Raw genomic sequence first — 27,331 nt, 5'->3', positions numbered from 1 at the left:
TGTGCCACTTACCCAAGAACCTCTCTTGTTTTGCGCCATTTTTATCCTCTTGGTCAAAAAGCATAGACTTAGCTTCAAAATGAGGACTTAGCTTCGCTCGGTGCACTGACCCGGCCATGCCTACCTGTCACTGTTCTTCCTGTGAAAGATGCTGCCCTGCCCCCCCCCCCCCGCCCCCTCTCCCACCCCATTGGGCTCTGAATGAACAAAAACTAACATTGCCGCTGCATTCTCAAGTGTATCCGGGGGGATGGGCAGAGGGCATACTCTGGGCTGCTCCCAACGATGGAAGAAGAAAACCAGGCAGGGAGGAGGCCGCTGTCCTCTGGCTCCAGGAAATCAGTTCCGATCAGATTCTGGTTAAGAGACAAGTTTTTAAATGTTCTATGAGAAGCAAATTCTGGTGGAGACGACACAAGTGGGGTGGTCTCCACAGGACAAATAAGAGATTATAATTCACGTCTTCGCTGCATGTTCTACACCAACCCAAACGGAATTTCAACCTTCTGTTTGCTTTGATTTTCTTCCCAATAATGGATCTCTTGTCTTTGGGCAAAAGTACATACATTGCATTTTCTGGTTGGGTTTTGTTAGTTTTTTTGTTGTTATTTGTTTTTTCTTAATCTGACTCCTACCCCAGAGTTTCTCCAAGGGCTTATAAGATTCTCCCCACAATCGTTTGATGTGTAGCCTTATCTTTCTGTTTCTCTCTGGAAACCTGTGCAGCCAAGTGCTTGCGGTTCTGTCAGACCCACTTCCCACCTTTCCTTCACCCGCCACCGTATGCCCTTTCTCGCTCAGTGTAACACACTCTTCCCGGCCGCCTGCAAGGAGGCCAGTTACCTGGTGGACATGAGCACGTAGCCCTGGAAGGTGCGAAAAGCCAGCGAGAGGGAAATGAAGAGACCATCACCTGAGTTCGGAGCAGACCCTAGAGCAGTGGCCGTCAGCCCTTCAGACCTCAGGGACCACGGGTTGGCGACCGCTGTCCTGAGGGAAGGGCCCTACAGGTAATTTCAACATGGCCGCCTTCATGTGGGCAGGCCTCGGGGGCGAGTTAGTGAGGCCCAGGTCAGCTGGGGCAAGTGTGCCTTGTTTTCCTTCACTCCTGGGTCCCCGTAGCTACTATCTGCGCAGGCCTGGCTGGCCTTCCTGTAGTGTCCCTGTGCGTGGGTCACCACCGAGCACACAGTGGGCACTTCTTCTGCGGACACCTACAGCTCACCGGTCCTGGATTCTGAAAGGCCTTCTATTCCAGCAGCGAGAGGGGGCAGCGGGGGCGCGGGGGGGGGGGGGGGGAGGAGTGATGTTTTCCTGGATGGCAGCTCTGGACCCAGACTGTGGAGTCTTTCAAAGTATCCCAAACACAGCGCTGCCAAAGGCATCTTTACGTGCAGCTTGGGAATTAAGGAAATTCCAGAGGCCTTTTTCTAAGCCAAAAGTGTGGAGTGAGCGGCCAGCGCAGCAGCCAGCGGCCAGGCTGGGGTGAGAGGGACAGAGGGGAGAGGGGGACCAGGGAGGGGAGAGGGGGACCTGGGCCAGAGTCCACAATCCACCTCCCATCCTTACTGGGGGTCCTTGCCCACCCCCCTGCGCCCTGCCAGGTCCTCGGTGGCGCCTGCATCCTGAGCATCCCGGCCAGAGAGCCTGCTCAGAGCTGCTGTTCGGCCTGCCGCCTGCTGGCACCGCGCCGCCCTCAGGTCCCTCCCCACAAGGAAAAAGGCCGCCCCCGCCCTCCTGGCCTCAGCTCTCCGGCCAGTCCTCCCGCAGCCAGTCCTCCTGCAGCCAGCCCAGCGCGTCCCTCCTGCCCGCGGGTGCAGCATGGCCTCCTCCTTGGTGCGGCCTGCCGTCCTGGCCGCCACCATGCTGGCACTGTTCCTGCTGCTGTGCCTGGGCCCAAGTAAGTGGGGCGATGCCAAGGCGCAGGGGAGGGAGACGGTGCGGAGTGGGGGCCTAGGCACCCATTTTGAGTCTGAGCGAGGGCGAGAGGGTGATGGTGGGGTTGGATTTTGCACTCCCACAGTTGCAAGTGGTGGCTTGGGCAGGCCAGCAGAGTACCAGGGTCAAGGGCAGAGCCTCAGACCTGTGATGGCCTTGGGGACAAGGAGGGCGAGCGGTCCTGGGAGGGACAAGCAGTGTTTCAGGACTAAGGCGGTGGGAAGGGTCCCCGGAAGCTTGAGTCAATGGGATGGTGTGCCCCCTCCTCCGGACTGAGCTGGCCGCACCTCGCATGCAGGGGACGGGCTCTCAAAGGAGAACTGCTTCGCCCTTCCTGCTGCATGGAGCCCTCCCCTCGGCGAATGGGTTGAGAATTCCCAATGAAACGCTCCCTATAAAATGTGCACTTGCACACATACTCCCCAAATGGAGCAATCTGGTGGGTGTGCAGACATCCGGACCCTGGGGGGCCGCAGACCCCACCCTAAGAAAGGCAGTCTGAAATAGGACGTGCTGTCCAGACACCCTAGCTTCCCTGTGCCCCTGTGGCTCACTGGTGGCCTCCTGCCTGCAGGAGGGCCTCTGCCGCTCACAGCTGAGCGAGGCAGGCGCGGTGAGCCCACACCTCTTGCTAAGGGGCTGGAAGGTGTGGGCCCCTTGCCTAAGACCCGAGGCTGGTGCTTCTCCCAGTGCAGAGCAGCTGGCACTGTGTGCTGGAAAGGGAAGACCCTGGGTGGCTCACTTCTGCATTTTACTCACTCAAAGCAGATGAGGAAACCAAGTTCCCGGGGCGGGGGAGGGCGGGAGGAGGCGTGCAGTCCAGAAGGTTGGAGCTGGGGGCCTGTTCAAGTGTGGAGGGCGACTGCAGTTCCACATTGCACCCTCGGGGGAGGCGGACCAATAATTCCCTTTACATCATTGATCTGCCTCGTGCCCTTTGTCCCTCCGGTTTTAAGAAGCACATCCCCGCAAAGAGGGCGAGCACTGGCTGTAAGCCATTCATTCCTCCTCAGGGCTTGTATTTTACTTCATCACACCGACAACACAGTGAGCGGAGTCTGAACATTACAGCAACACCACTGAGCTGCAATGGGAACTTTCTTATGACATAAGAAAATCTTTATATCTACGCAGAGTCCCCTAGGTGGCTCTTTGTGACACTCAAAAACATTTAATAGAAAAAAAAAATGATCATCGCCCCTCTTGATCAATTAGTGAATTGACCAAAGGGACATCTTGCAATTCTGAACCTGCTGGGAGATCCATGCCAGGTCACTAGATTTCATAAATTCAGAAGTGCCCATTACCACAGCCTAGAAATAGGATCTGAGAGTGTTGGGGTAAAAATAAAAATCTATACACAGAAAATAATCATGGTTATTCACTTGTTCTTTGTTTTTTTTCTTCAAACGAAGTTAGTGTGGGGTCTGATCAAACGGTGCGTAGTAATTGGCACAGTGGCGACACTGACAATTCATACCTCAGGGATAGCCCACGCTTCTCAGCTGCATTGCTGAGAAGTGGGGAGACTTCGAGTCTGGAGCAGCCTCCTGGAAAATGCTTAGGCCTCGTGTCTATTTCAATATCAGACCGCATTTCATTCATTAATTGCTCAGCGCTTTCACAGACGGCAAGCATTGGAGAGACTTAATTCCGTATGAGTTGTGGGAGATTGACAAATGTTAAGATAGTAATGGATGCTAATGTTACTGCCCAGGAACACAGCTGTCTGCTTTAGAAAATGTTTTCATTGATTTCATTTAAAAGTAGCAAATGAAGACGGGTGACTTCATTTAAAAGTCGTCCGTCTATGGCAGCCTCCTCAAGTGCTCATCTGTGCTTATTTCTGCTCAACAACTCGTGATGTGACCTAGAACAGTGTTGCATGGCTGTTCGGCTGTTGGAAACCTTACTTCACGTCCTAATTTACGGCCCCGTGGCCCCTCAGAGCCATAGCTTTCCTCCCAGAAGTTCTATTTCTCTAGGACGGTGAAACGTCTGCATTTTTTGTACTGTTTCTCATGTAACACATGTTTGCCCTCATCCTCTCTCTTCTGACAACTCCGGTTTCTGTGCTCTTCTGAAAGTCACCTGTTCTGAGCAGAGGGCTGGTGCGATCAGAGTAGGGACGAAACAGAGACCGGACAGCTACTCCCTTCCCGCAGATGCTACCCGGTTATTAACGCAGCCTACCGTCCCAATTGCTTCTTAAACAGCCAATCACTGTAGACCGACGCGCACACAGACAGTGAAAGCCACTGGGTCCTTCCACAGGCTGCTGCGCATTGGCTACTGCCTGAGCCTGCTGCCCGCAGACCCCGTCTCCTGTGGAAGATGCAGGGCAACACCACCCGCACCCCCAGGCCTTCAGTGCGGCCTCTAGAGATTCTTCCGAACCGGCTCCCCCACTGGCACACCTACTCTAGAGGCAGCTGGGTATCACCAAGTTCAAATGCTTGGAGGGACTAATAGGAGTGGCTGTTTGGGGACCAGGGGTGTCGAGTGACTTGGGCCCAGAGGTGTTCAAATTCAAATTTTGTAAGCATCGGGCATGCCAGTGAAACACGCCTGCAGGAAAAGCGCAGCTGTGGGCAGCCGGTGTGTGACCTTCCCCACAAAGGTGTTTGCCCCTCACCTACCGAGTAAATTCTTTAAGCAGGGGTTGGTTCTTCGTCTCATTTGGGTCCCAGACACTTCTCAGAGTCTGGAAAAGCTACGGCTTCTTTTCCCAGAAAACTGTACCCTTGCAGATAGAAGCACGGCCTTGGGGCCTGTCCACGGAGAGGGAGGCTACATACCTGCCCAGAGAGGGAGGCTATGTACCCACCTCCAGGCCTGTCTCCATCCTGGGACCACACTAGCTCCTTACACCTGAAGGCACTCGGCTCCCTCCTTTGCGGCTGGCTTCCCCAGGGGCTGTTTCCCTTCAGAGGCCAAGCCGTCTACTTACATGTGCACTTAGGGATCGGAGGCGCTGACGGGTCCCCGCACGTGGAGCGTGTCTGTCAGGCCAGACATGTTGTTTTCCATTGAAATGATTGGGCTGATCAGAAACATGTTTACAGGCGAATGAAAGTCAGAGCAAATGGTGCAAGTAGTGCCTGATTCTGAGGTGATCAGGACAAGCTACGCAACTGAGCGGGCTTGTGAGAGAGCAAAGGCATGGGCATGTGGCAGCTTAGCTCCATTTCTGCCGCGTGTCCTATGACAGCCCTTCTCTGCATGGTCTCCTCTTCCTGTGAGGGCACGGTCTCAGGGTGTAGCACCCGCCCTAGATTCAGTGTGATAGCACCTCGAGAGCTCTACTCATGTCTGCAAACACCCTATTTCCAGATGAGTTCAACTCAGAGGGTTCAGGTGCCGGTGAATTTGGGGTGGGGGACACTTCCACCCACTGCACCACGAAGAGGGAAAGTCTGCAGGAAGGGACCTAGGACAGGTGCTGGCCCTCATAATAAGACACAATGGCTGAAAGAACAAGGTCACTTTTCCAGGGACTAGCTCGTGTCATAATGCCCTTGGCCAGCCACGGCCATTGCCTCTAGTCTGGGCCACGGGCAGCCTGAACTGCTTTTTCTGCACAACAGGGAACACCACGAGCCTAAAACAGTCATACAATCAAGTTGCCAAATCAAGATGGGCGCATGTAGCGGGTTTTTCCAACTGATTCTTGCGTTTGAGGAGTTACAGAGTACGGTGCCACGCTGAACCTGACTTCTGTTTCCATTCCTTCAGGCGCCACAGGTGGAAATACACTCAAGCTGATGCTTCAGAAGCGGGAAGGTAAATACACCCCATGTGGGTAAGGGTTGCATTCTCCGCGGGATTAAACCGCAATGGCCACGCCCAACATGCTCACCTGAGTGTCATGTCTGGGCACTCAGAAGTGTTTGGTCCTTAAGAGGTTAGCAGGCCCGAAGAGCTTGTCCTGGGGGCGTGTGGTCTGATATTTTATTAGCTAAGTATTTTTGCCAGGAGCTGTTTGAAGGCTGTTTTTCTGAAAGCTGTCAGTGTGGACTCAGAGGGAAAAGAGACCGTGCTGCAGTGTGAATTGCTGCTATTTCTGTTGGGACCTGGGCCCGTCAGAGCACCTGTAGAGCCCAGCAAAGCTCAGCTGGTGGGTGCGTACGTATTGTACAGTCCAGTTAGCTACTGGCAGGAGGCTCAAACCAAAAGCTTCTGCTTACTCTCACCTGGCGAGAAGCACTGCTGAGCGAATGTGGGCAGCAGCCGAGTGCAACAGAGCAGCCCGGGCCCCGCTGCCGCCGCCGCCGCCGCCGCCGTCCTGCGGCCATCCGGCCAGTGCCGCGGTCTTGTGAAGGCCATCTCTCTCTTGGACTTTTCATCGCACCTGTAAAACTAACTGCCCCTTAGAAATTAAGAAGTGTGACCACACTTCTGATGCGAATATTTAATCACTTATTCCTTTTTCTAAAAAATATATTTTTATTGATTTCAGAGAGGAAGGGAGAGGGAGAGAGAGATAGAAACATCAATGATGAGAGAGAATCATTGATTGGCTGCCTCCTGCACGCCCGCTACTGGGGACTGAGCCCGCAAACCAGGCCTGTGTCCTGACCAGGAATCGAACTAGGACCCTTGAGTCCACAGGCCAACGTTCTATACACTGAGCCAAACGGGCTAGGACCACTTGTTCTTTTTTTAAATTTATCTTCATTGTTGAAAGTATTACAGATGCCCCCTGTCTCTCCCCCACTGACCCCCTCCATCCCGCTCCTTTCCCTTCCCCAGGCCTTCACCATATTATTGCCTGTGCCCATGGGCTATGCATAGAAGCATACAAGGTCTTTGTTAATCTCTTCCTGCACCCCCCACCCCCCCGCCGCCCCTTCCCTCTGAAATACGTTATTCTGTTTCATGCTTCCATGTCTCTGGATCCACTCAGTTCATCAGTTTATTTTGTTCGTTAGCTTCCACATATGAGTGAGATCATGTGATACTTGCCTTTCTCTGACTGGCTTATTTCACTTAGCATGATCCTCCCCAGGTCGCTCCATGCCGTCTCACAGGGTAAGAGCCCCTTCTCTTTTTACTGCTGCGTGGTGTCCCATGGAATGTACCACAGCTTCTTTATCCACTCATCTACTGATGGGCACTAGCGCTGCTTCCAGATCTTGGCTATCGGAAATAACTTTTCCTTGTCTCTCTGAGTCAGTGGGGACTCTAGCAGGTTCAGGTCGCCTCCAGCACTCACTCTCGGGGATCCCCTCTCAGGATTGGGGCTCCTGGGCATCTTTCCCAGCATTCCCAGCCACTCCGGTGGCCCGGGTCTCTGTAGTGTTGGAGACGCCTCAGAGAGCTTCCTCCCCAGGCTGGGCACCCAGCCCTGTCCCAAGGACAACCCAGTGGCAGGTCTCACAGGGCCAACCCACAGAGGTGGGGCTGGAGAGGAAACCGCCAGAATGGCCACAAGTCCTGGGTGTAGATCCTCAACTTTTCTTCATTGCAAGCCAAGATATACACATGCAGCGCCTGCTGCATACAAAACAGTGTGACAGGCCCCGAGGGAAAAGACATGAACGAGAGTGAAAAACACCCCCTGGTGTTTATCCACGTGACAAGAAGCACTGAGGGCACCCACTCCCGTTCCCCTTGCAGCCCTCATGCCGGCCCGGGGACAGGGAGGGACAGGCCCAACCGGACAGCAGGGCAGACCCGTGCAGAGCTCCCCCTGGCACACCTGCCAAGGTGGTGCCCTCTAAACAGCCGAGGCCCCGCAATAAGACGGGAGGAAGCATGGCCCAGCCAGCACCAAGACCCTCCCAACTCAGCCGGCTGCCAGAGGCCCGAGGTGGTGCCCAGGGTGGCACTGTGTATCCTAGCAATCTGCCTGCCGTGAGCGCTGGCCGGACCACGAGGCTGGGCCTGGTCCGGCCCCTCAGGCTCATCACTCCGGTCCTTTCCGCTCCCCAGTGTCCTAGGCGAGCCCGGTGCTCGCTGCTCTGCAGGCAGTGCATGTGCGCCAGACATCCCGTGTCTCCCCAGTGCAGAGCCCGGCGGCAGGCCCGCCTCTGCGTGAGGCCTGGTCCCAGCGTGGTGAGAGGCTGCAGAGAGCGAGCGGCCCTTCATTCCCACCCCAGGCCTGAGAAGGTGGAGGCCAGCCCACGCCCTGTTACGTGATGGCTCCCAAACAGGAGCGCTCACTAACCCCTCGGACGGTGAGGCTGAGCCAGCACCGCCTTCCCCGGGGGCACGGATGGGGTGTATAATAGTGATCCCCCCAATAAGAAAAGAAGTCATCTCTCCACACTGGGGCGGCTCTCACTCATTTCAGCGCCTGCTCCAAAGAAAGCCGACGTGGCTGTGGACGAGAGCAAAGCTAAGAGCTTCCTGGGCAGCCTGAAGCGCCAGCGCCGGCAGCTGTGGGACCGGACCCGGCCCGAGGTCCAGCAGTGGTACCAGCAGTTCCTCTACATGGGCTTCGACGAGGCGGTGGGTATCCGCTGCTGCGGGGCCTGGCTTCCTGCAGGGCAGTGGTGGGGGTGGGGGCGGGGGTGGGGGTAGGGAGGGGGAGGGGGTGGGGGTGTCATAGCTGGGGGAGACAGGGCACAGAAATTTAGGCTCCATTATTCACTCCAAAAACACACATCCCCACCCTCCCCACCCGCCCGCCAAGACCATCCAGGCATCGGTTATGGTTATGTGACCATGGCTATGGGGACAGCAGCTGGAATTTTCCATCACAGTGGGTCCAAGTGGGAAGCCAAATTCCAGAGAAGACACCGCCCAACCTGGCTGGAACTTAGGTTCAGCAAGAGTAGGATTTTCCTGGGGCAGTTTTAACGGCTCTGCTTGGGTGTCCTTAAAATAGCTCACAACCTCCCCAAAACATGTTCAGCTTTACCTCAAAAAATGTCAGAGACGCCCAGATCAATAGGGAGACCCATGAGGACAATGGAAGGGGATGCAACTTTCCTTTAAAGAGAGAGGGGTCTGCAAAAGTTTTGGGGAGAATCTGTCAGTGCATTAGCAGGAAAAGATGGTTCAGTTCACGTGCCCAGGTAGGGAGAGTGGACACATTCCCCAAGTTACAGAAAAACAGGTTCATAAACAAACACTCCCAGCTGGGGCCAGGGCCAGGTAAGACCTTGGGTGGAGGTGGGGTAGTGCCGCACAGAGCTCTGCAGTGGCGGCCAGGGCTGTGCGGGGCTAGTGCGGAGAGCTCTCAGCTTGCCACCCCGGCCAGGGAGCACTCAGCACTCAGTCCACCACTTCGGCCAGGGAGCACTCAGCATTCAGCCCACCACCCAGGCCAGGGAGCACTCAGCCCGCCACCCAGGCCAGGGAGCACTCAGCCTGCCACCCCGGCCAGAGGGCGGAGGGAGGGCAGCATCTCCAACAGGGCAGATGGAAGTGTTTTTCCAAATGGATCCAGGATTCATATTGTGAATCAAGGATGTATACAAAATACTGCAATAGGTGAAAACAAATTAAACTCTTTAGAGACATCAGTTTTTAAATTAAATTTATTAGGAAACAAAACTAAAATAAACAAATGGGACTACATCAAACTAAAATGCTTCTGCACAGCAAAAGAAACCATCAACAAAATAAAAGTCAACCAGCTCGATGGTAGAATATATTTGCAAACAATAACTCTGATATGTGGCTAATACCCAAAATGTATAGAGAACTCATATAATCCAAGAACAATAAAACAAACAATCCAACTATAAAATCAGCTGGGGACCTAAAGAGACCATTTTTAATGGCTGCATAAAATGCAAGCCTGTAGCCATACCATAATTTCTTTCTCATTCCCAACCATTGGATATATCAGTTGTTCCCCAATTATCTTTTTGATACTCAAATATAATTTTTTGTTGTGCAAATAGCTAAACATTTATAGCTAAACTCTGTGCCAGGAATTAATCTAGTTCTTGTGTGAATTAACTACTTCACATTCACAACAACCTAAAAAGCCGGTGCTATTATTGGCAGCTTAGTGTGCAGTTTGTTTCTCACTTAGTATTGCTTTCTGTGCAGGGCAGTTACTGGGCAAAGACAGAATTACATTCAAGGGTCGTGAAGGACTGCCAAACGGCATATTCCTGTAAGTCATGTACGAGGGCACCGATTTCCTCACATCTGCAGCAGCATCTGTTAGTCTCACTGAAAACTTCAAATTTTTTACTTATTTGATAGATGAAAATGCTATATCATCTTCCAGCACTTGGCATTTCTTTGATGACCTCTATTTGCAGTTCATAAAAATGGGTATTAAGAGTTCAACATGGGGGAATGGCTAAAATAATGTCTGATGACAAAATCACAATAAAGGAGGATCCTTTAAGATTCTAATAACAAGACTAGAGGCACAGCAATGCTCCAACAAGGACTCATTCTCAGCGAGGTGGTAACCATTGAAGAGAAACCACCACAGAGAAAGCCCGGGGTGAGACGTGGCCAGGGGGGTGAGTCCTTAAACCTGCTCTCCATCATGTTCTTTCTTCTTTGCCAGAAATTTGAAGATGATGTCACCTATTGGCTAAGCAGAAACCGGAACGGACATGACTACTATGATTACCACCACCGTCACTACGATGAAGATGCCGCCATTGGTCCCCGGAGCCCCGACAGCTTTCGGCACGGAGCCAGCGTCAATTACGACGACTACTGACCGTGGTCCCGCCTAATCGGTGCCAGGAGGGTCCCTCTCCTCTTCCTCACCTGGCACAGGCGGCCTCTGCTGTGCTTGTTTCAGTTGCTCTTTTCTGCCCACTTTCTGTGACCAGCAAGGAAGAGCTCAAACAAGGAATATACATGCCTTTTTATATAGCTTATGCAAGTGCCTAAACGTGCATGTCTATAAAAACAGCAATAAAAGCATTTTGTTTGTTAAAAAGAAAAGTCTCAGCATGCATTTGGATGACAGTTAAGCTGGCCGCAGTTTCATCACCCAATGTTTGCAAAGTTGAGCGTCATCTGAGAGGCCCCTCTCTGTTATCCCAGTGGAACCTTCCAAGGACTGACCGCCCCCAGGCACCTTGGGACTCAGCAGGGGTCTTCCTTTTGTTAAAATTCAGGCCACATTGAGTGCAGGATATAAATCCAGCAAGAAAGTTTAGGTGAGCATTAGTTCAGGTCACAGGACTGGGCGTTCTGCACCTGTTCAATGTCACCGTCCACGAAATGAAGAGTAAGAGGGAAAGCCCTGAAGTCTGGTGGATTTCAGAGCCTCCCTGTCTTTAAAAAATTAAACCCTGCCCAATGACTTCAAGAAAGATGTAAGATATACTTCGCAGGGAGTGAATGAGGGAAAAAGTGGTGTCAGGGAGGGGAGAGGGGACGAGGAAGGTGGGAAGCAGGTGGGAGGCCTGTGAAGGCCTCGGGGCACTATTGGGAGGAGGCCTCTGGTCACAGCCTCTGGGTCTGCAGAGCTGTGGTGTGGGGGTGGGGCGGGGAGAGAGGGCCCACTCAGAATGGCTCTTATACTTCTGTGGGTTGCAGGCCCCTCTGACCGTCCAATGCAGCGATTTTCAGCCTTTTTCATCTTGTGGCACCCCTACACTAATCATTAAAATTCTGCTGCACACCAACAAATATTTTTTGTTGCTCTGACAAAAAAAAAAGTATAATTTTTATTCATTCACACCAAAAGGCTATTGTTGTGTTGGCTGATGTCCCTTTTTTTTTTTTTTTTTCCCTACAATCTAAGGGAAAAGAGGTCAAGGCCCCTAACTGAATAGTCAGGTATTGCATGTTTTAAAAAGCCTTGTGGCACACCTTTCGAAAATCTGAAACTAGCTGTCCCAATGGAAGCTTGTTTGTTCCTCAGAAAAATGATACATAATTTTGCATAGGGTCTCTGAAACACATCCCCGTAGGGAATCACGGGTAACAAAACCCCTGGGCTAGTAGGAAGCACTGGCTCAGGAGAGCAGTGTTTATGGACAATAAAAACAACTGCACATCGGTAATTTCATTTCTTCCTTTGGAATCCTTACAACTTTTAAAAATTAATGGCAAGATGCACATAATATAAAATCTGCCATTTTAACCATTTTCAGGTACAGTTCGGCAGCACTTACAGTCACAGTTTGTGCACCATCACCACCATCCATTTCCAGAAATGTCCATCTTCCCAAACGGAAACTGTCCCATTAAATACTACTCCCCTCCCTGCTCCTCTCGCCCCTGGAACCTGCCATTCTACTTTCCGTCTTTATGAATTTGACTATTCTAGGTGCCTCATAGAAGTGGACTCTGTAGGGATGTAAAAAAGGCCTTTCTTTTTCTTTGCTGTGGCCTTTCACAATTTATGAGAAGCACCTGGTAATTAAACCCCAAGATTGTCAGCTCCTCTGGTTCAAACAGGTTCCCTGTTCATATTGCAAGACAAGATAAGCTACTCTCAAGGCTACATTCTTGCATATCCTCCTCCCTGCTGTTTTTAGTTCTCAGGGATAGTTAATACAATGTTCCCTTCCTCCCACCCCCCTTCAAATAGGCCTCTTTTGAACTCTTCATAACTTTTGCTCTAAGCATGTTTTACAGGCTTGGGGGGAAATATTGATAAGACACCTCCCTAGGACATCTGCCCAGACTGTCTCCTGAAGAAGTAACAAACTACAATCCCCCTGATGGCTGCTCAATTTCAGACCCCACACCCCCCTCCCTTCCTTGTCACCTAGGAACAGCAGCCACGGATTTAAAAGGGGGAGCTGCTTTTGTTCTTTGCCCTTGTATTGATTATCAATGCCCTGGCCCTTTCCCTTCAGGGAAGGTAAAATAAATTTTCTCTCTGCATCCATCTCTTCTTTTAGTTGTGAATTCTTTCACTGCTTGCATTACTGGCCAAAACCGTAACAGAATCATACAGTGTTTGTCCTTTTGTGACTGGTTTATTTCACCTAGCACAATGTCCTCAGGGTTCATTCATGTTGTATCAGGTGACAGGATTTCCTTCCTTTTTAGGGCTGAATAGTGTTCCATTGCCTGTATGGGCCACATTTTGTTTATCCATCCATCTGTTGATGGACACTTGGAATGCTTTCACCTTTTAGCTCTTGTGAATAAAGCTGCTATGAAAGTGATGTGGGGGCACATACAGGAGGCAACTGATTGATGTTTCTCTCATATATATGTTTCTCTCTCTCTCTCTCTCTCTCTCTCTCTCCCCCTTTCTCTCTAAAATCAATAAAAACATATCATCAGCTCATTAGCAGTCTGTCATAGTGGCCAGCAGGACCAGAGTGAGAGAGACAATGTGAATGAGTGGAGGGTGAGTGTATGGACATGCATGTGAGGGGGGGGGAGGGGGCTACAATCTGATCACACAAGGGAGTCTTGAGGGTAGGCAGTTAGTCTCTCCTGGCCAAAGAACCACTGCTATCCCCATAGCCACTCCTCAGGTACAGCTCTAGCTTGGAGACCACGCCATCTTGAAGGGTTTACAAGGTCCTCCTTGGGAGGAGGCTGTGGGGAATGGCACCAGCTAGGCATCCAGCCTCTCTGCCACCTGACTTGCTGCAGCCAGGACCCAAACCCAAGCACAAAACCAGTATTACATGAAATTGTGAAGGGTAGTCTTTAAGAAGAAGAAGAGGGAGAAGGAGAAGGAGAAGGAGAAAGAGAAGGAGAAGGAGAAGGAGAAGGAGAAGGAGAAGGAGAAGGAGAAGGAGAAGGAGGAGAAGGAGAAGGGGAAGGGGAAGGGGAAGGGGAAGGGGAAAGAGAAGGAGAAGAGAAGGAGAAGGAGAAGGAGAAGGAGAAGGAGAAGGAGAAGGAGAAGGAGAAGGAGAAGGAGAAGGAGAAGGAGAAGAAGAAGAAGGGGAAGGGGAAGGGGAAGGAGAAGAAGAAGAAGGGGAAGGGAAGGGGAAGGGGAAGGAGAAGGAGAAGGAGAAGGAGAAGGAGAAGGAGAAGGAGACAGAAGAAGAAGAAGAAGAAGGGGAAGGGGAAGGGGAAGGGGAAGGGGAAGGGGAAGGGGAAGGGGAAGGGGAAGGGGAAGGGGAAGGAGAGGAAGGGGAAGGGGAAGGGGAGGGGGAAGGGGAAGGGGAAGGGGAAGGAGAAGGGGAAGGAGAAGGAGAAGGAGAAGGAGAAGGAGAAGGAGAAGGAGAAGAAGAAGAAGAGGGGAAGGGGAAGGGGAAGGGGAAGGGGAAGGAGAAGGAGAAGGAGAAGGAGAAGGAGAAGGAGAAGGAGAAGGAGAAGGAGAAGGAGAAGGAGAAGGAGAAGAAGAAGAAGAAGAAGAAGGGAAGGAAGGGGAAGGGGAAGGGGAAGGGGAAGGGGAAGGAGAGGAAGGGGAAGGGGAAGGGGAGGGGGAAGGGGAAGGGGAAGGAGAAGGAGAAGGAGAAGGAGAAGGAGAAGAAGAAGAAGAGGGAAAGGGGAAGGGGAAGGGAAAGGGGAAGGGGAAGGGGAAGGAGAAGAAGAAGAAGGGGAAGGGAAGGGGAAGGAGAAGGAGAAGGAGAAGGAGAAGGAGAAGGAGAAGGAGAAGAAGAAGAAGAGGGAAAGGGGAAGGGGAAGGGAAAGGGGAAGGGGAAGGGGAAGGGGAAGGGGAGGAAGGAGAAGAAGAAGAAGGGGAAGGGGAAGGGGAAGGGGAAGGGGAAGGGGAAGGGAAGGAGAAGGAGAAGGAGAAGGAGAAGGAGAAGGAGAAGGAGAAGAAGAAGAAGAGGGAAAGGGGAAGGGGAAGGGGAAGGGGAAGGGGAAGGGAAAGGGGAAGGGGAAGGGGAAGGGGAAGGGGAAGGAGAAGAAGAAGAAGGGGAAGGGGAAGGGGAAGGAGAAGGAGAAGGAGAAGGAGAAGGAGAAGGAGAAGGAGAAGGAGAAGAAGGGGAAGGGGAAGGGGAAGGAGAAGAAGAAGAAGGGGAAGGGGAAGGGGAAGGGGGAGGGGAAGGGGAAGAGGAAAGGGAAGGGGAAGGGGAAGGGGAAGGAGAAGGAGAAGGAGAAGAAGGGGAAGGGGAAGGGGAAGGGGAAGGGGAAGGGGAAGGAGAAAGAGAAGGAGAAGGGGAAGGGGAAGGGGAAGGGAAGGAGAAGGAGAAGGAGAGGAAGGGGAAGGGGAAGGGGAAGGGAAAGGGAAAGGGGAAGGGGAAGGGGAAGGGGAAGGGGAAAGGAAAGGGGAAGTGGAAGGGAAAGGGGAAGGGGAAGGGGAAGGGGAAGGGGAAAGGAAAGAAGAGAGGGAAGGGGAAAGGAAAGGGGAAGGGGAAGGGAAAGGGAAGGGAAGGGAAGGGGAAGGGGAAGGGGAAGGGGAAAAGGAGGGGAAGGGAAGGAGAAGGAGAAGGAAATATAAACAATAAAATGGCAACAAATATATATCTATCAACAATTGAATCTAAAAATCAAAATAAAGGAACAAGAAATCTAATGACTAAAATAAACTGGTGAATAAAACAGAATCAGAGGCATGGAAGCATGGGACAGACTGACGAATCTCAGAGGGAAGGGAGGAGGGGAGGCTGGAAGAGATTAACCAAAGATCTTACCTATGGACACCGACAGTATGATGGTGAAGTCATGGGGTGGGGGAGGGGGGAACTGGGTGGAGGGGGACAAATATCACATGATCTCACTTATTTGTGCAATCTAATGAACAAAATTGACTGACCAACAAAATAAGACCCAAAGCATGAAGGCATAGAACAGATTGACATACTTAGATGTGGGGGGCAGGGGACAAGGAGAGAGAAACCAAAGAACTTATATGGTTATATGTATAGCCCATGGACATGGACAATAGGGTGGGCAGGGGGAGTAGGGGCTGTACAGAGGGGTGTTAAGGGGGGGAAATGGGCAATGTCTGTAATACTGTCAACTGTAAAAAATTTAAAAAAAAAACACATCCTTGGGTGAGGATTAAATACATACACACACACACACACACACACACACACACACACACATATGTATAATCTATATATATAAAAGGCTAATATGCTAAGTGTCCGACCATCCAGGTAATGACATCACGTAGCAATGCCTGGCTTCCTCTCCCTAACCACTAGCCTCCTTACAGTTTCTTCAGCCCAGGAACATGACTTGCTTCATAGACAGGTGGGAACATTTCACACTGTAACCAAATGTCTGTGAAGCATTTTCACCTGCTTCATCTCATTTGATCCTCACAGAAGTCCTGGAGTAGGTAGATAGGAGACTGGGTGGAATCCTATTTTCTTTTCATTAGCCAGAAAATGGAGATTTAGAAAGCTTAGAAACTTGACCCAACTGAAAAGAAGCAAGAAATGAAATTCAGGTTTTGAAAATGATTTCAGGTGTTCTCACTGCACAGAATATAGTCAAACACTTCTGCAGTTAAATATTTTACCCTTTGTTCTCCCTGTGTGATCTACAATAATAATCTGCTTTATGTTGATATTTACTGCTGTGTTGCTGACAATTACCTGAAAGAGAATTCACTGGGTGCTTCACTGGGCTGGAAAAAGTTTAGCTAAATCAGAAAGCAGGTCTAATTAAGCAAGTTTATTCTATATCTATAAAAGGCTAAGTTGACTTACGCATGTGCGATACATATAAAGCTCTCGCTGGCACCAATCTCATGCCTGGTTTCGATCTGTCATTGTTGATCGTGAATTTGGTTGACACTTCTATTATAGAGAAAGGGTGAGTAGCGATATTAAAATATTTATTCTAATTAATTTCCCTTCAATGTGCACAAATTTGTGCACTGGGCCACTAGTATAGTAGAACTATTAAAGCCATTATGAGAGTATTTAGTCCACTTATACTTAGTGTTATTAGTGATTTGGTTTTACTTCTAACATCACATTTTGAACTTTTGACTTGTTCCATTTTACCTTTTTCTTTCCCCCTCTCTTGCCTTCAGGACTATCTTGTTCCCCTTTGATTATTAATTGTTTTTACTGGATCTATTCTACTAGCATTTGCTCCATTTAATACATATTTAAGAAGTTACAGGTAACCAATGGCCACAGTCTTCTCTTGAACAATATAAGGACCTTGTAATACTCTATTCTCCAATTTCCTCTCCCAATTTATAAACTATAATAATTTGGAATTCCAAATCTAGCCTTCTGTATTTCCCTGATAGGTTATCTTTATTTCATGTGTAGTTATTGGTTTGTTTAGACTGCCATATATTTATCTTGGTTCACTACTTTTCCTTGCAACTCACATCATGCAACTGAGGCCATTTTCCTTCAGTTTGAATTACGCCCTTCAGAACCCATTTAGTGAGGGACATTTGGTGGAAAATTCTCAAGTTTCACACTTTCCCTTGTTTCACTTGGCATAGAATTTTTGGTTCATTTATTTAATAAGTACTTTGAAGTTATTATCATAGTTTTATGGTTTCCACTGTTGGTATGAATTTCACTATTCTGTTATTTTTCTGCGGGTGTTACTGTCCTCTCCAATTTGCTATTTATAACATACTCATCTTTGTTACCTCTTCCTACGTCTATGTCTATTAATAAAAAGTGTCCCAGAAAATGTATATGCGCACTTTGAATAATGATAAAGGCAGTGTTTATTAAAATACATTTCACTTTCAAAATAGAGCTATCAGCTGTTGATGGGTGTGTACAGTTTTGGGGACACCCTATATTTGTACTGCTTGGGGTTTGTTGTGCTCCTTAGAGGGTTAGTGTTTTTCAACAAATTTGAAAAATTCTCACTATTATTCCTTCAAATCTTAATTCTTCCCCATTCTATTATTTCTTTCTGAAACTTTATTCAAGTGTATAAATGTCAATTATATTTTCCCTTTCAAAAATATGCTAAATTATGTCTCTTGTCATCTGTTCAGATTTTCAAGTATCTCTTTTATCTCTTTAAAAGGTATTAAACTTCTTGTATAAATGTCGCTATTTCCAATATCGGAAGAGGTCGTTGCAGATCTTTCTCTGCCTGCCATCCATGGCTTCTCACAGGTGGTGTCTTCTCCCCTTGATTTCAGGCAGCTTCCAACGATGCCTGCTTCTTGGGAACTTTGCTTTAAGAAATAATTAAAGGCTGTGTGGAGTTCATTCTTCCAGGAGCACTTGCATTTCCTTTTGCTAGAGCTTAGGCGCCGGGCTGCGGTGGGGGGTGGGAGGCTCTGCCAAACCGGGGCCCCTGCAGAGTAAGTTCTCCTCCCAGGGACCCTGAGGTCCCTGTTCTCGTGGGTGCCCTGGCCACACCCTCCCACCCACATGAAGGTCTGAAGGAAGGATGCTCCTGCCCCGTCAGTGCGATGGGCTCTTTTGTCATTGCCCCGACCCCACAGTGGAGCCTGTGGGGTGCAGTCCATCCCAGGACAGCCCGCCTGCTGTTTTCCTCTGTCCTGAGTGAGAAGCACGAGCTCTGCAGGATTCTGCACGCCTCCAGGCAGCACTCGGCTTTCCCTTCGTCGCGATTCTGCAGGTTTCCTACTTTTATGTCACCCAGGAGTGCATCCAAACTGACATTTTTAAAAAGTCATACTCAGCACGTGCTCCCATTGGGAGGTTTATTCAGGTTGTTTACCTGATTTGCCTTTCTACTAGAAACGGGGCTCCTATTTGTTCATTTGTCAAATCAGACATTCTTCTCCTTTTTGAGTATATAGCTATTTCCTGTCAGAATGCTTTTAAATACATAAAATAAAACATACAGGATTACAAAGAAAACCAATTATATTGAAAACGTTATCAACATTTTAAAAGACAAATTTGTGATATAGTAACTAATGTGCTATCAATAATAAGATCTAGTGGCAGGCATATTTGGTGGCCAAGTCCCAGGTAAGAGAGAATACTGTTGCAGTTTGTTGCTGACATTTATAGCTGAAGAAGAGGCTAAAGCTGAGTTAGGGGTTAGTAAGAACAAACGTAATATTTCTCCCATTCATGAAAGTGCCTACTGAAAGGATTCTAGTCCAGTTCTGCAATACAGTGACAGGGAAAGTTTCCAATTATCCTGAGGTTAAAGGTGAAATTCCATGGTGAGTCCTATGCGGTCTGGCCCCTACCTATCCCTTCACTTCTTTCGTCCCCACCCCCCTTTGCTCTGTGCTTCAGCACCTCCAGCCGTTCAATCCCATCAGCATGCCATTCCACTCCTTCCTTCTGGAAGGTTCTCTCTCCCTTTCTGGGTTAATTCTCAGACTCCCTCCACACTCAGTGTTGTCACTTCTCCTCCCCAGTGCTTCTGAGACAGCCTCCTCTGTGACACAGCACGGGGTACAGCACCTCCTGTGGAAAACGACTGCCTGCGTGGTTATGTGACAAACACTTCTTCCTGCCACACTGCCACTTCCAGGACAGGGGCCACTGGTCTCTGCTGCCGCGAACCCCGGAGCCCAGCACAGAGCCCACCCAGGAACTGCTCGCTGATGTGCTGCATGGAGCCTACAGCACTCAGCAAGGGCAAGCTGACCTCGTCTCATTTTTGTACAGGAGGGAAACGACGGGAGGCGACGCATGAGGCACTTCCTGGGATACAAAGTGAGTGAGGAACGGAACAGGCTTAGAACTCAGACCCAGGTTTCCTCCCCACACCACCCTATATCTCTCCCTCCGCCCCAGGACAGGCAGCGTCTTATCCATGCCACCCCTGTGGCAGGGACCACCCCCCCCCCCCCCTCCAAAGCAAGCTTCGTGGGCCTGTCGTGTCCTGAGCCTGTGTTCAGCTGGAGAAGAGCAAACTGATGTTTCCTCCCAGGCGGCCGCCACACGGGCAGGGGCTGCCTTCTGCGCCGGAGCCCACCCACCATGACCCAGGAGCACTGGGGCCCGCTCAGGGGCCGGCCTGGCCGAGCTTGCTCAGAAACCCTGGCTCAAGTGCTTTCCCCATCCTACTCCTCATCCTCCAAGGGTCCCTGGTAAGTCAAGAACACTGTCGTCCTCTGCGGATCAGAACTCTTCAGCATTTTACAAACCAACCATTTTCATATGAAGCTAATTCTTCAACAAAGGCTGAACAATTCCGTTGTAAAAAGATACTGACCAAGAGCTAAAGCTGGAAATGAGAGGATGGCACGAGCCCAGACATGGCTTCCCTTCCCCCATCATCCATTAAAGATAAGACTCCGAGGCCCTGCTGGTGGGGCTCAGCTTGTTGAGCATTGTCCTGTGCATCTAGGGCAGTGACGGCGAACTTATGACACGCGTGTCAGAGGTGACACACGAACTCATTTTTTTGGTTGAGTTTTCTGTGTTAAATGGCATTTAAATATATAAAATAAATATCAAAATACAAATCTTTGTTTTACGATGGTTGCAAATATCAAAAAATTTCTATATGTGACATGGCACCAGAGTTAAGTTAGGGTTTTTCAAAATGCTGACACGCCGAGCTCAAAAGGTTCGCCATCACTGCTCTAGTAGTTGCTGGTTCGATTCCTGGTCAGGGCACATGCCTAGGTTGTGGGCTCAGTCCCTAGTATGGGACGTGCAGGAGGCAGCTGATCGATGTTTCACTTCGACATCGATGTTTCTCTCTCTCCCTCTCCCTTCCTCTCTCTCTAAAAATTAAAAACTAAAATAAAGATAAGGTCCTGAGTAGGTAACGGGGTGGGGAGGGCGACCGGCTCGCTCAGGGAAAGCCCTGCCGTGGACCTTGTGCCTGGAGTGGGACTGCTCATTGTCAAGCACTGGAGGGGCTGTCCAGAGGAGGAAGTCTCTGCCTCGTTCCTGGAGACCCCCCAGGGCTCAAGCAGAGCCCTACCCGCTCTCCTCTGGCCCCCCGTGGCTGCTCAGTGCAGCCAGTCCAGCTCAGAATTCTAAAAATGGATGGGCTGATTCACAGTGAAATGCTGCCAGCGGGTGAGGGGATATTTGTCAAGACTGTTTATGGAAATGTCTGCACTTGAAGGTTAAAGTGTCTTAGAGTTTGAGATCCTGGGATCCCCAGTGGCGATTTTCAGGCGCAGCAGCGACTCACTTCTCCCTCCCTGCTCCTCTGACTCTGACGGAAGGTGTCTCTACGCCAAGACCAGCAGTGCACGTGTGTAAGGAGGGCAGGCAACACCAGGTACCCGGAGAAGAGTTATCGAGACCAGCGCGATTGCCTGTTCAGGGGCAGACCAGCCGATTAAGTTCCAGGAAGCCTTGCTTACGGCGAGGCCGACACTTTTCTAGTAGTTCCGTGACCTCCCGCTTCTCCCGTCTGGCTGCAGCGATCAGGAAAAACCAGGGACGTGCAGCGGAGAACTGGGATTTCGAAAGAACTGTCTTTTCATTGGGAGTGCATTCTTGTGAAAACTAACACACCTGGTGTAGGACAGCCTGGGGAGGGGGCAGAGGACCCCACGGTGGCCGCGGCCGCCACCGCCAGGCTTACAAGGAGCCCAGAAGCAGCCGAGTGAGAGGCGGTGGAGCGGCTGGGACCAGGTGGGAAAGCCTGTCACAGGTGACGTGCGGGCTGCGTGTGCTGTAATCAGCTGGTTTCGTTGTTGTCACTGAGCTCTCTCATCCTCTTCTCTTCTGATTTCCAGTTCATTCTCTCTTTCTGCTGAGAAGCAAACTGCGTGAAAATAAACCAGAAGTGTGAGAGGAACATGGGAGGAATCCATTACTGGAAAAGCCAGAAAGCTGGTGGGACTGCTAAGCAGGTCCTCACTGTGCTGACAACAGGTGGCTCTTACCTCCTGCCTTTGATCGGTGAAGCTGGGAGTGAAGAATTTGATTAATAGTCTGCCAATGACCTTACCAGTGGGCCAGCTGACTCAGACAAGATTCTGTTCTGGGAAGTAATAAAAAATCATTATCTTCATTTTCTCCTCGCATCTCTATTACATCACTGCAACCTCACCATCACCTTGTAAAGTAGGGAAACCAGGTATCAATGCCTTTACCCATATCTTTTTTACTATCTTCAATAACACGTTTTTACTTCATTGATACTTAATGAATTCCATTTTTAGTAATTACCATTTACCCCCATTTAAGCTTTTACAATGCCCATTAAATGTCTCCGCTACTTAAGAATAATCTTTCAAATTCAAGGTTTGTCAGAAAGATAGCAGAGGTTAGATCATGACATAGCTGAAATATTTAACAGGATTTGATTTTTCAGCATCACTTGATAGGATCATGAGATTGTTTTTGTGTTCCTTTTTTTAAAAAAATTAAAACATTTTTTAATTATAGTTTATAGCCAATATTTTATATTAGTTTTAGGTGTACAGCATCGTGGTTAGACAGTCATGTTCCCCCTGATATTTCCAGTAACCAACTGGCACCATGCATAGTTATTACACTATTTTTGACTATATTTCCTACTTTACCCCCCAGATCATGAGATGTTTTTCTTTATGGTGAATTAGACTGATCAAGATTTAAAATGCTGAGCCAGCCTTGCATCCCTGGAATAAACCCCACTTGCTCATGGCATATTCAGATGACCCTTAAACACCACAGGGTGCAACTGCGCAGGTTCACTTGTATTTGGATTTTTTTCAATAAATATGTACAGTATCGTAAATGTATTTTTTCTTCCTTTTGATTTTCTTAACATTTTCTTTTCTCTAGCTTACTTTATTCTAAGAATACAGTGTATTCTTGTATGTTATAGTACATATAACATACAAAATACGTTGTCAGTAAGGCTTCTGGACAACAGTATTTAAGTTTTGGGAGAGTCAAAAGTTATAGGTGAATTTTTAACTGCAGTGGGGGGTGGGGGTAGTCAGTGCCCCTAACCCCTGTGTTGTTCAAGGGTCAACTATAGTTCCTTTTATCTATTATTAAATTCAATTTGCTGACATTTTTATTTAAAACTAGTGCCCCAGTGCACAGACTCATGCACATTGAAAGGAAGTTAATTAGAAGTTGGCCGGCAGGGCGGGACTGGGCAAGATGGGCCAGACACACCCTGGAGCCAACTTCCCACGGTCCCCCCCATGCCGGCTGCACCTGGGGCGGTGCCACAGCTCAAAGGCCATCTGCAGAGTGAGCGGGGTCCCTCCAGCAGGTGGGGTCGCTTGGTCTGGCCTGAGGGGATCAGGCCGAAACTGGCTCTCTGACATCCTCCGAGGGGCCCTTGATTGTGAGAAGGTGGTTCTCGGGTGATGCACCCCAGAATTGGGCTCCCACCTCTCTGGTTCCCAGGCTAACACTGGCTTCATAAAATAAATTAGGAAGTGTTCCTTCTTCTTCTAGTTAGAATTCTGAATTTTGATGTCAGGCTAACACTGGCTTCATAAAATAAATTAGGAAGTGTTCCTTCTTCTTCTGTATAGAATTCATGTGCCTGGTAGAATTCTCCAGGGACTCCTAATGGGTATGAAGATTGTTTTTTTCAGTCAAAGTTTTAGATGATAAATTGTTTCTTATAAGGCTATTTCAGATTATGGATTTCATATTGGGTAAGTTGTGGTAGTTTACACTTTTCTAGGAATTGATCTATTTCATGTAAGCTGTCAAATGTATGTACAAAGTTATACCTAGTGTTCCCTTATGACCCTTGTGATGTAAGTGAATCACTTGTTTCACTCCTAGTATTGGTTATGTCTTGTTTTTATTTATCAGTCTTGCTGGAAGTCTGAATTTTATTGATATTTTCAAAGCCTTGTAGACAGCATATAGGTGGGCCATTAAAAAAAAAAAACAACAAAAAACACCTACTCTGCCAATCCATCTCTTAACTGGTATCATTAGACCATTTACAGTTAATGTAATTATTATGTTAATGTTTGAATCTGCCATTTTACTTTTTGTTTTCTGCTTGTCTTTTTAATTTTATGTTTTTCCTGTCTTCCTGGGATTTAAACATTTTTTAAAATTCTATTTGTGCATTTGAGTATGTCTCTTTGTATAGCTTTTCTAGTGGTTGCTCTAGATCAGGGGTGGGCAAACTTTTTGACTCGAGGGCCACAATGGGTTCTGAAACTGGACCGGAGGGCCGGAACAAAAGCATGGATGGAGTGTTTGTGTGAACTAATAGAAATTCAAAGTAAACATCATTACATAAAAGGGTACGGTCTTTTTTTTTTTTTTTTTTTTTAGTTTTATTCATTTCAAACGGGCTGGATCCGGCCCGCGGGCCGTAGTTTGCCCACGGCTGCTCTAGATATTTCTATACACACACACACACACACACACACACACACACACACTTGTCAGATTTCCTTGTGATAACTTTTACCAGTTGGGGTAAAATGTGTGGAAACCTTACGTCCTTTCACCCTCCATCATTTATAATACAGTTGTCTTATTATATTTCCTTTACATTGAAAATCATGAGTGTTTTAATGTTTGCCTCAACCATCAAATATAATTTAGAAAACTTAAGAAAAACCAATTACATTTACTCATATCTTTGCTCTTTCCATGTTCCTTCTTCCTTCCTGACCTTTCAGGTTTGTATCTCTTACAGATTCTTTTTGTCTAGAGAGTTTTACTTTACTCACTCTTTTCAGATAGGTCTTCTGGTGAAAACTCCTCATACTTTTCCTTCATAGGAGAATGGCTTGATTTTCTCTCCATTTCAGAAGGGTACTTTCACTGGATATAGAATTCCTTTCAGTCTTTGGAAAATGTGCCACTGAGTTCTGGCCTGCATGGTTTCTGAAGAGAAGCTTGCTGCCATTCTCATTGTGTTGCCCCTAAAGGAAGTGTTTCACTTCCCTCTTGCGGCTCTAGAGACTTGTCGCCCTTCGCTTTGGTTTTCAGTGTGACTGTGCTGTGCCTTGGTATGGTTTTCTTTGGGTTTGCCTAGTTGGTGTTCACTTAGCCTTTTGAATCTGGTGTATGTTGTTTTGTCAAATTTAGAAATTTGTCAGCCCCTTTTCTTATATTTTTTCAGCTCCACCCTCTCTCTCCTCACTCGGGACTCCAATGACATGACAGATGGTTTTTAATTTTTTTCATTTTTTGCTATAGTTCCACCTATCGCTAAAGTTTTCATTTTCTTTTTCAGTCTATGTTCTCTCTGTTGATTAAGCTGGGTAATTTCTATTGCTTTATCTTGAAGTTCATGGATTCTTTCTTTTGTCCTCTCCACTCTTGTTAAATTCATCCACAGTGCTTTTTATTTTGGTGCACATTAGAATTTCTGGGTGCTGGCTTCTCCAGCTCCAAGTCAGGGATAACTGAAGCAAAAAGGAAACCCAGGAAACTCACCACTTGTATGAGTTTGCTAGAGCTGCCATAACAAAATACTAGAGACTATCTTGCTTAAATAACTGAAATTTATTGTCTCATAGTTCCAGAGGCTAAAAGACCAAGGTCTAGGTGTCGCATAGGTGAGGCCTCTCTCTGTGGCTTGCAGATGGCTAACTTTTACCAGTAGCTGTATCTTTACATGGTTTTTGCTCTTCACATCCACATGAATGTTGTCTAAATTTCCTCCTTATAAGTCAGATTGTACTAGGACCTACTCTAAATACCTCATTTTAAACTTTAATAACCTCTTTTTATTCCCATTCCATTTTTTTTCAATTACATCTTACATTCAATATTATTTTGTATTAGTTTCAGGTGTACAGCATGGTAGTTAGATAATCATATACTTTACAATGGATTCCCCGATATTCATAGTACCCAACTGGCACCACACATAGTTACTACAATATTATCAACTATATTTCCTATACTGTACTTTTCATCCCATGACTACTTTGTAACTACAAATCTGTACTTCTCAATCCCTTCTTTTTTCACCCAGCCTCCAACACCTCTCCCCTCTGTCAACCATCAGTTCGTTCTGTGTTTATGACTGTTCCTGTTTTGTTTGCTTATATTGTTCTTTAGATTCTACATATAAGTGAAGTCATATGGTATTAGTCTTTCTCTGACTGACGTACTTCACTTAGTATAATACCCATAGTAGGAGTCCATACTTTTTATTCGGGCTGAGTAATATTCCATTGTATATATGTACCACTGCTTTTTTTATCCATTCACCTACTGATGGACACTTGAGGTGCCCCCTTATCTTGGCTATTATAAATGTCTCAATGAACATAGGGGTGCACATTTTCTTTTGAATTAGGGTTTTGGATTTCTTCTGACATATTTACAGAAATGGAATCACTGTGATAAGGCAGTTCCATTAAAAAATATATTATCTTTATTGATTTCAGAGAGGGAGAGATAGAAACATCAATGATGAGAGAGAATCATTGATTGGCTGCCTCCTGCATGTCTCCTACTGGGGATAAGCCTGCAACCCAGGCATGTGCCCTTGACCGGAATCAAACCTGGGACCCTTCAGTCTGCAGGCTGACACTCTATCCACTGAGCCAAACCAGCTAGGGCAGCAGTTCCATTTTTAATTTTTTGAGATATTTCCATAACTGTTTTCCACCGGGGCTGCACCAGTCTTCATTCTCACTAACAGTGCAAGAGAATTCCCTATTCTCCACATCCTTGCCAACACTTGCTGTTTTATCTTTATTTTAAAAATATGTTTTTATTGATTTCAGAGAGGAAAAGAGAGAGAGCTAGAAACATCAATAATGAAGAGGATCATTGACCAGCTGCCTCCTGCATGCCCCACACTGGGGATCTAGCCCACAACCTGGGCATGTGCCTGACCAGGAATAGAAACGTGACCTCATAGGTTGAGGCTTAACCATTGAGCCATGCTGGCTGGACTGTTGTTTTATTGACGATAGCCATTCTGACAGGTGTGAGGTGACATCTCATTGTGGTTTTAATTTGCATTTCTCTGATAATTAGTGATGTTGAGCATCTCTTCAATGTCTATTGGCCATCTGTATATCTTCTTTGGAGATGTGTCTATTCAGGTCGTCTTTACATTTTTAAATATGATTGTTTTGTTGTTGTTGAGTTGTATGAGTTCTTTATAAATCTTGGATATTAACCCCTTATCAGATGTGTCATTAGCGATTATCTTCTCCCATTTAGAAAATTGTCTTTCCCTGTGTTGGTTTCTTTTGCTGTGCAAAACCTTTGTAGTTCAATACAGTCCCATTTATTTTGTTCTCATTCCCCTTGCCTAAGGATCTGTATCAGAAACAATATTACTAAAAAGAAATGTCAAAGATTTTATTGCCTATGTTTCCTCCTAATTGTATGGTTTCCAGTCTTACATTTAAGTCTTTAATCCATTTTAAGTTTATTGCTTATGGTGTAAGAAGGTGGTCGTGATTTTTTGCATGGATCTGTCCAACTTTTCTCTATTTCTGCTCCATTGATCTGTAGGTTTTTATGTCAGTTCCATGCTGTTTTGATTACTATGGCCTTATAGTATTAGTTTGGTATCAGGTAACATGATTCCTCCAACTTTGTTCTTCTTTCTCAAGATTACTGTGGCTATTCAGGATCTCCCGTGGTTCCATATACATTTTTGGATTATTCTAGTTCTGTGAAATATGTCTGGTATTTTGATAGGAATTGCATTGAATCTATAGATTGCTTTGGGTAGTGTGTACATTTTAACAATATTAATTCTTCCTTTCCATAAGCATAGTATATGCTTCAATTTCGTTGTATCTTCTACAATTTCTTTCTTTGGTGTCTTACAATTTTCCAAGTACAGG

General features: G+C 47.7%; 1 protein-coding gene across 1 annotated transcript; it reads left to right on the top strand.

Moving 5' to 3' along the window:
- The first annotated feature begins 1,666 nt into the window (after positions 1 to 1,666).
- On the top strand, positions 1,667 to 10,803 carry ECRG4 (ECRG4 augurin precursor). The gene is made up of 4 exons (XM_036355457.1): positions 1,667 to 1,900; positions 5,674 to 5,721; positions 8,234 to 8,391; positions 10,421 to 10,803. Exons 1-4 carry the CDS (start codon positions 1,822 to 1,824, stop codon positions 10,577 to 10,579), a joined length of 444 nt encoding a protein of 147 aa, XP_036211350.1. The 5' UTR covers positions 1,667 to 1,821; the 3' UTR covers positions 10,580 to 10,803.
- The last annotated feature ends 16,528 nt before the right edge of the window (positions 10,804 to 27,331 follow it).

Source organism: Myotis myotis, unplaced genomic scaffold, assembly GCF_014108235.1.
Source record: "Myotis myotis isolate mMyoMyo1 unplaced genomic scaffold, mMyoMyo1.p scaffold_m19_p_22, whole genome shotgun sequence".
Taxonomy (NCBI): domain Eukaryota; kingdom Metazoa; phylum Chordata; class Mammalia; order Chiroptera; family Vespertilionidae; genus Myotis; species Myotis myotis.
The sequence above is the reverse complement of the archived record's forward strand: the minus strand, read 5'-3'. Positions and strand labels throughout refer to the sequence as shown.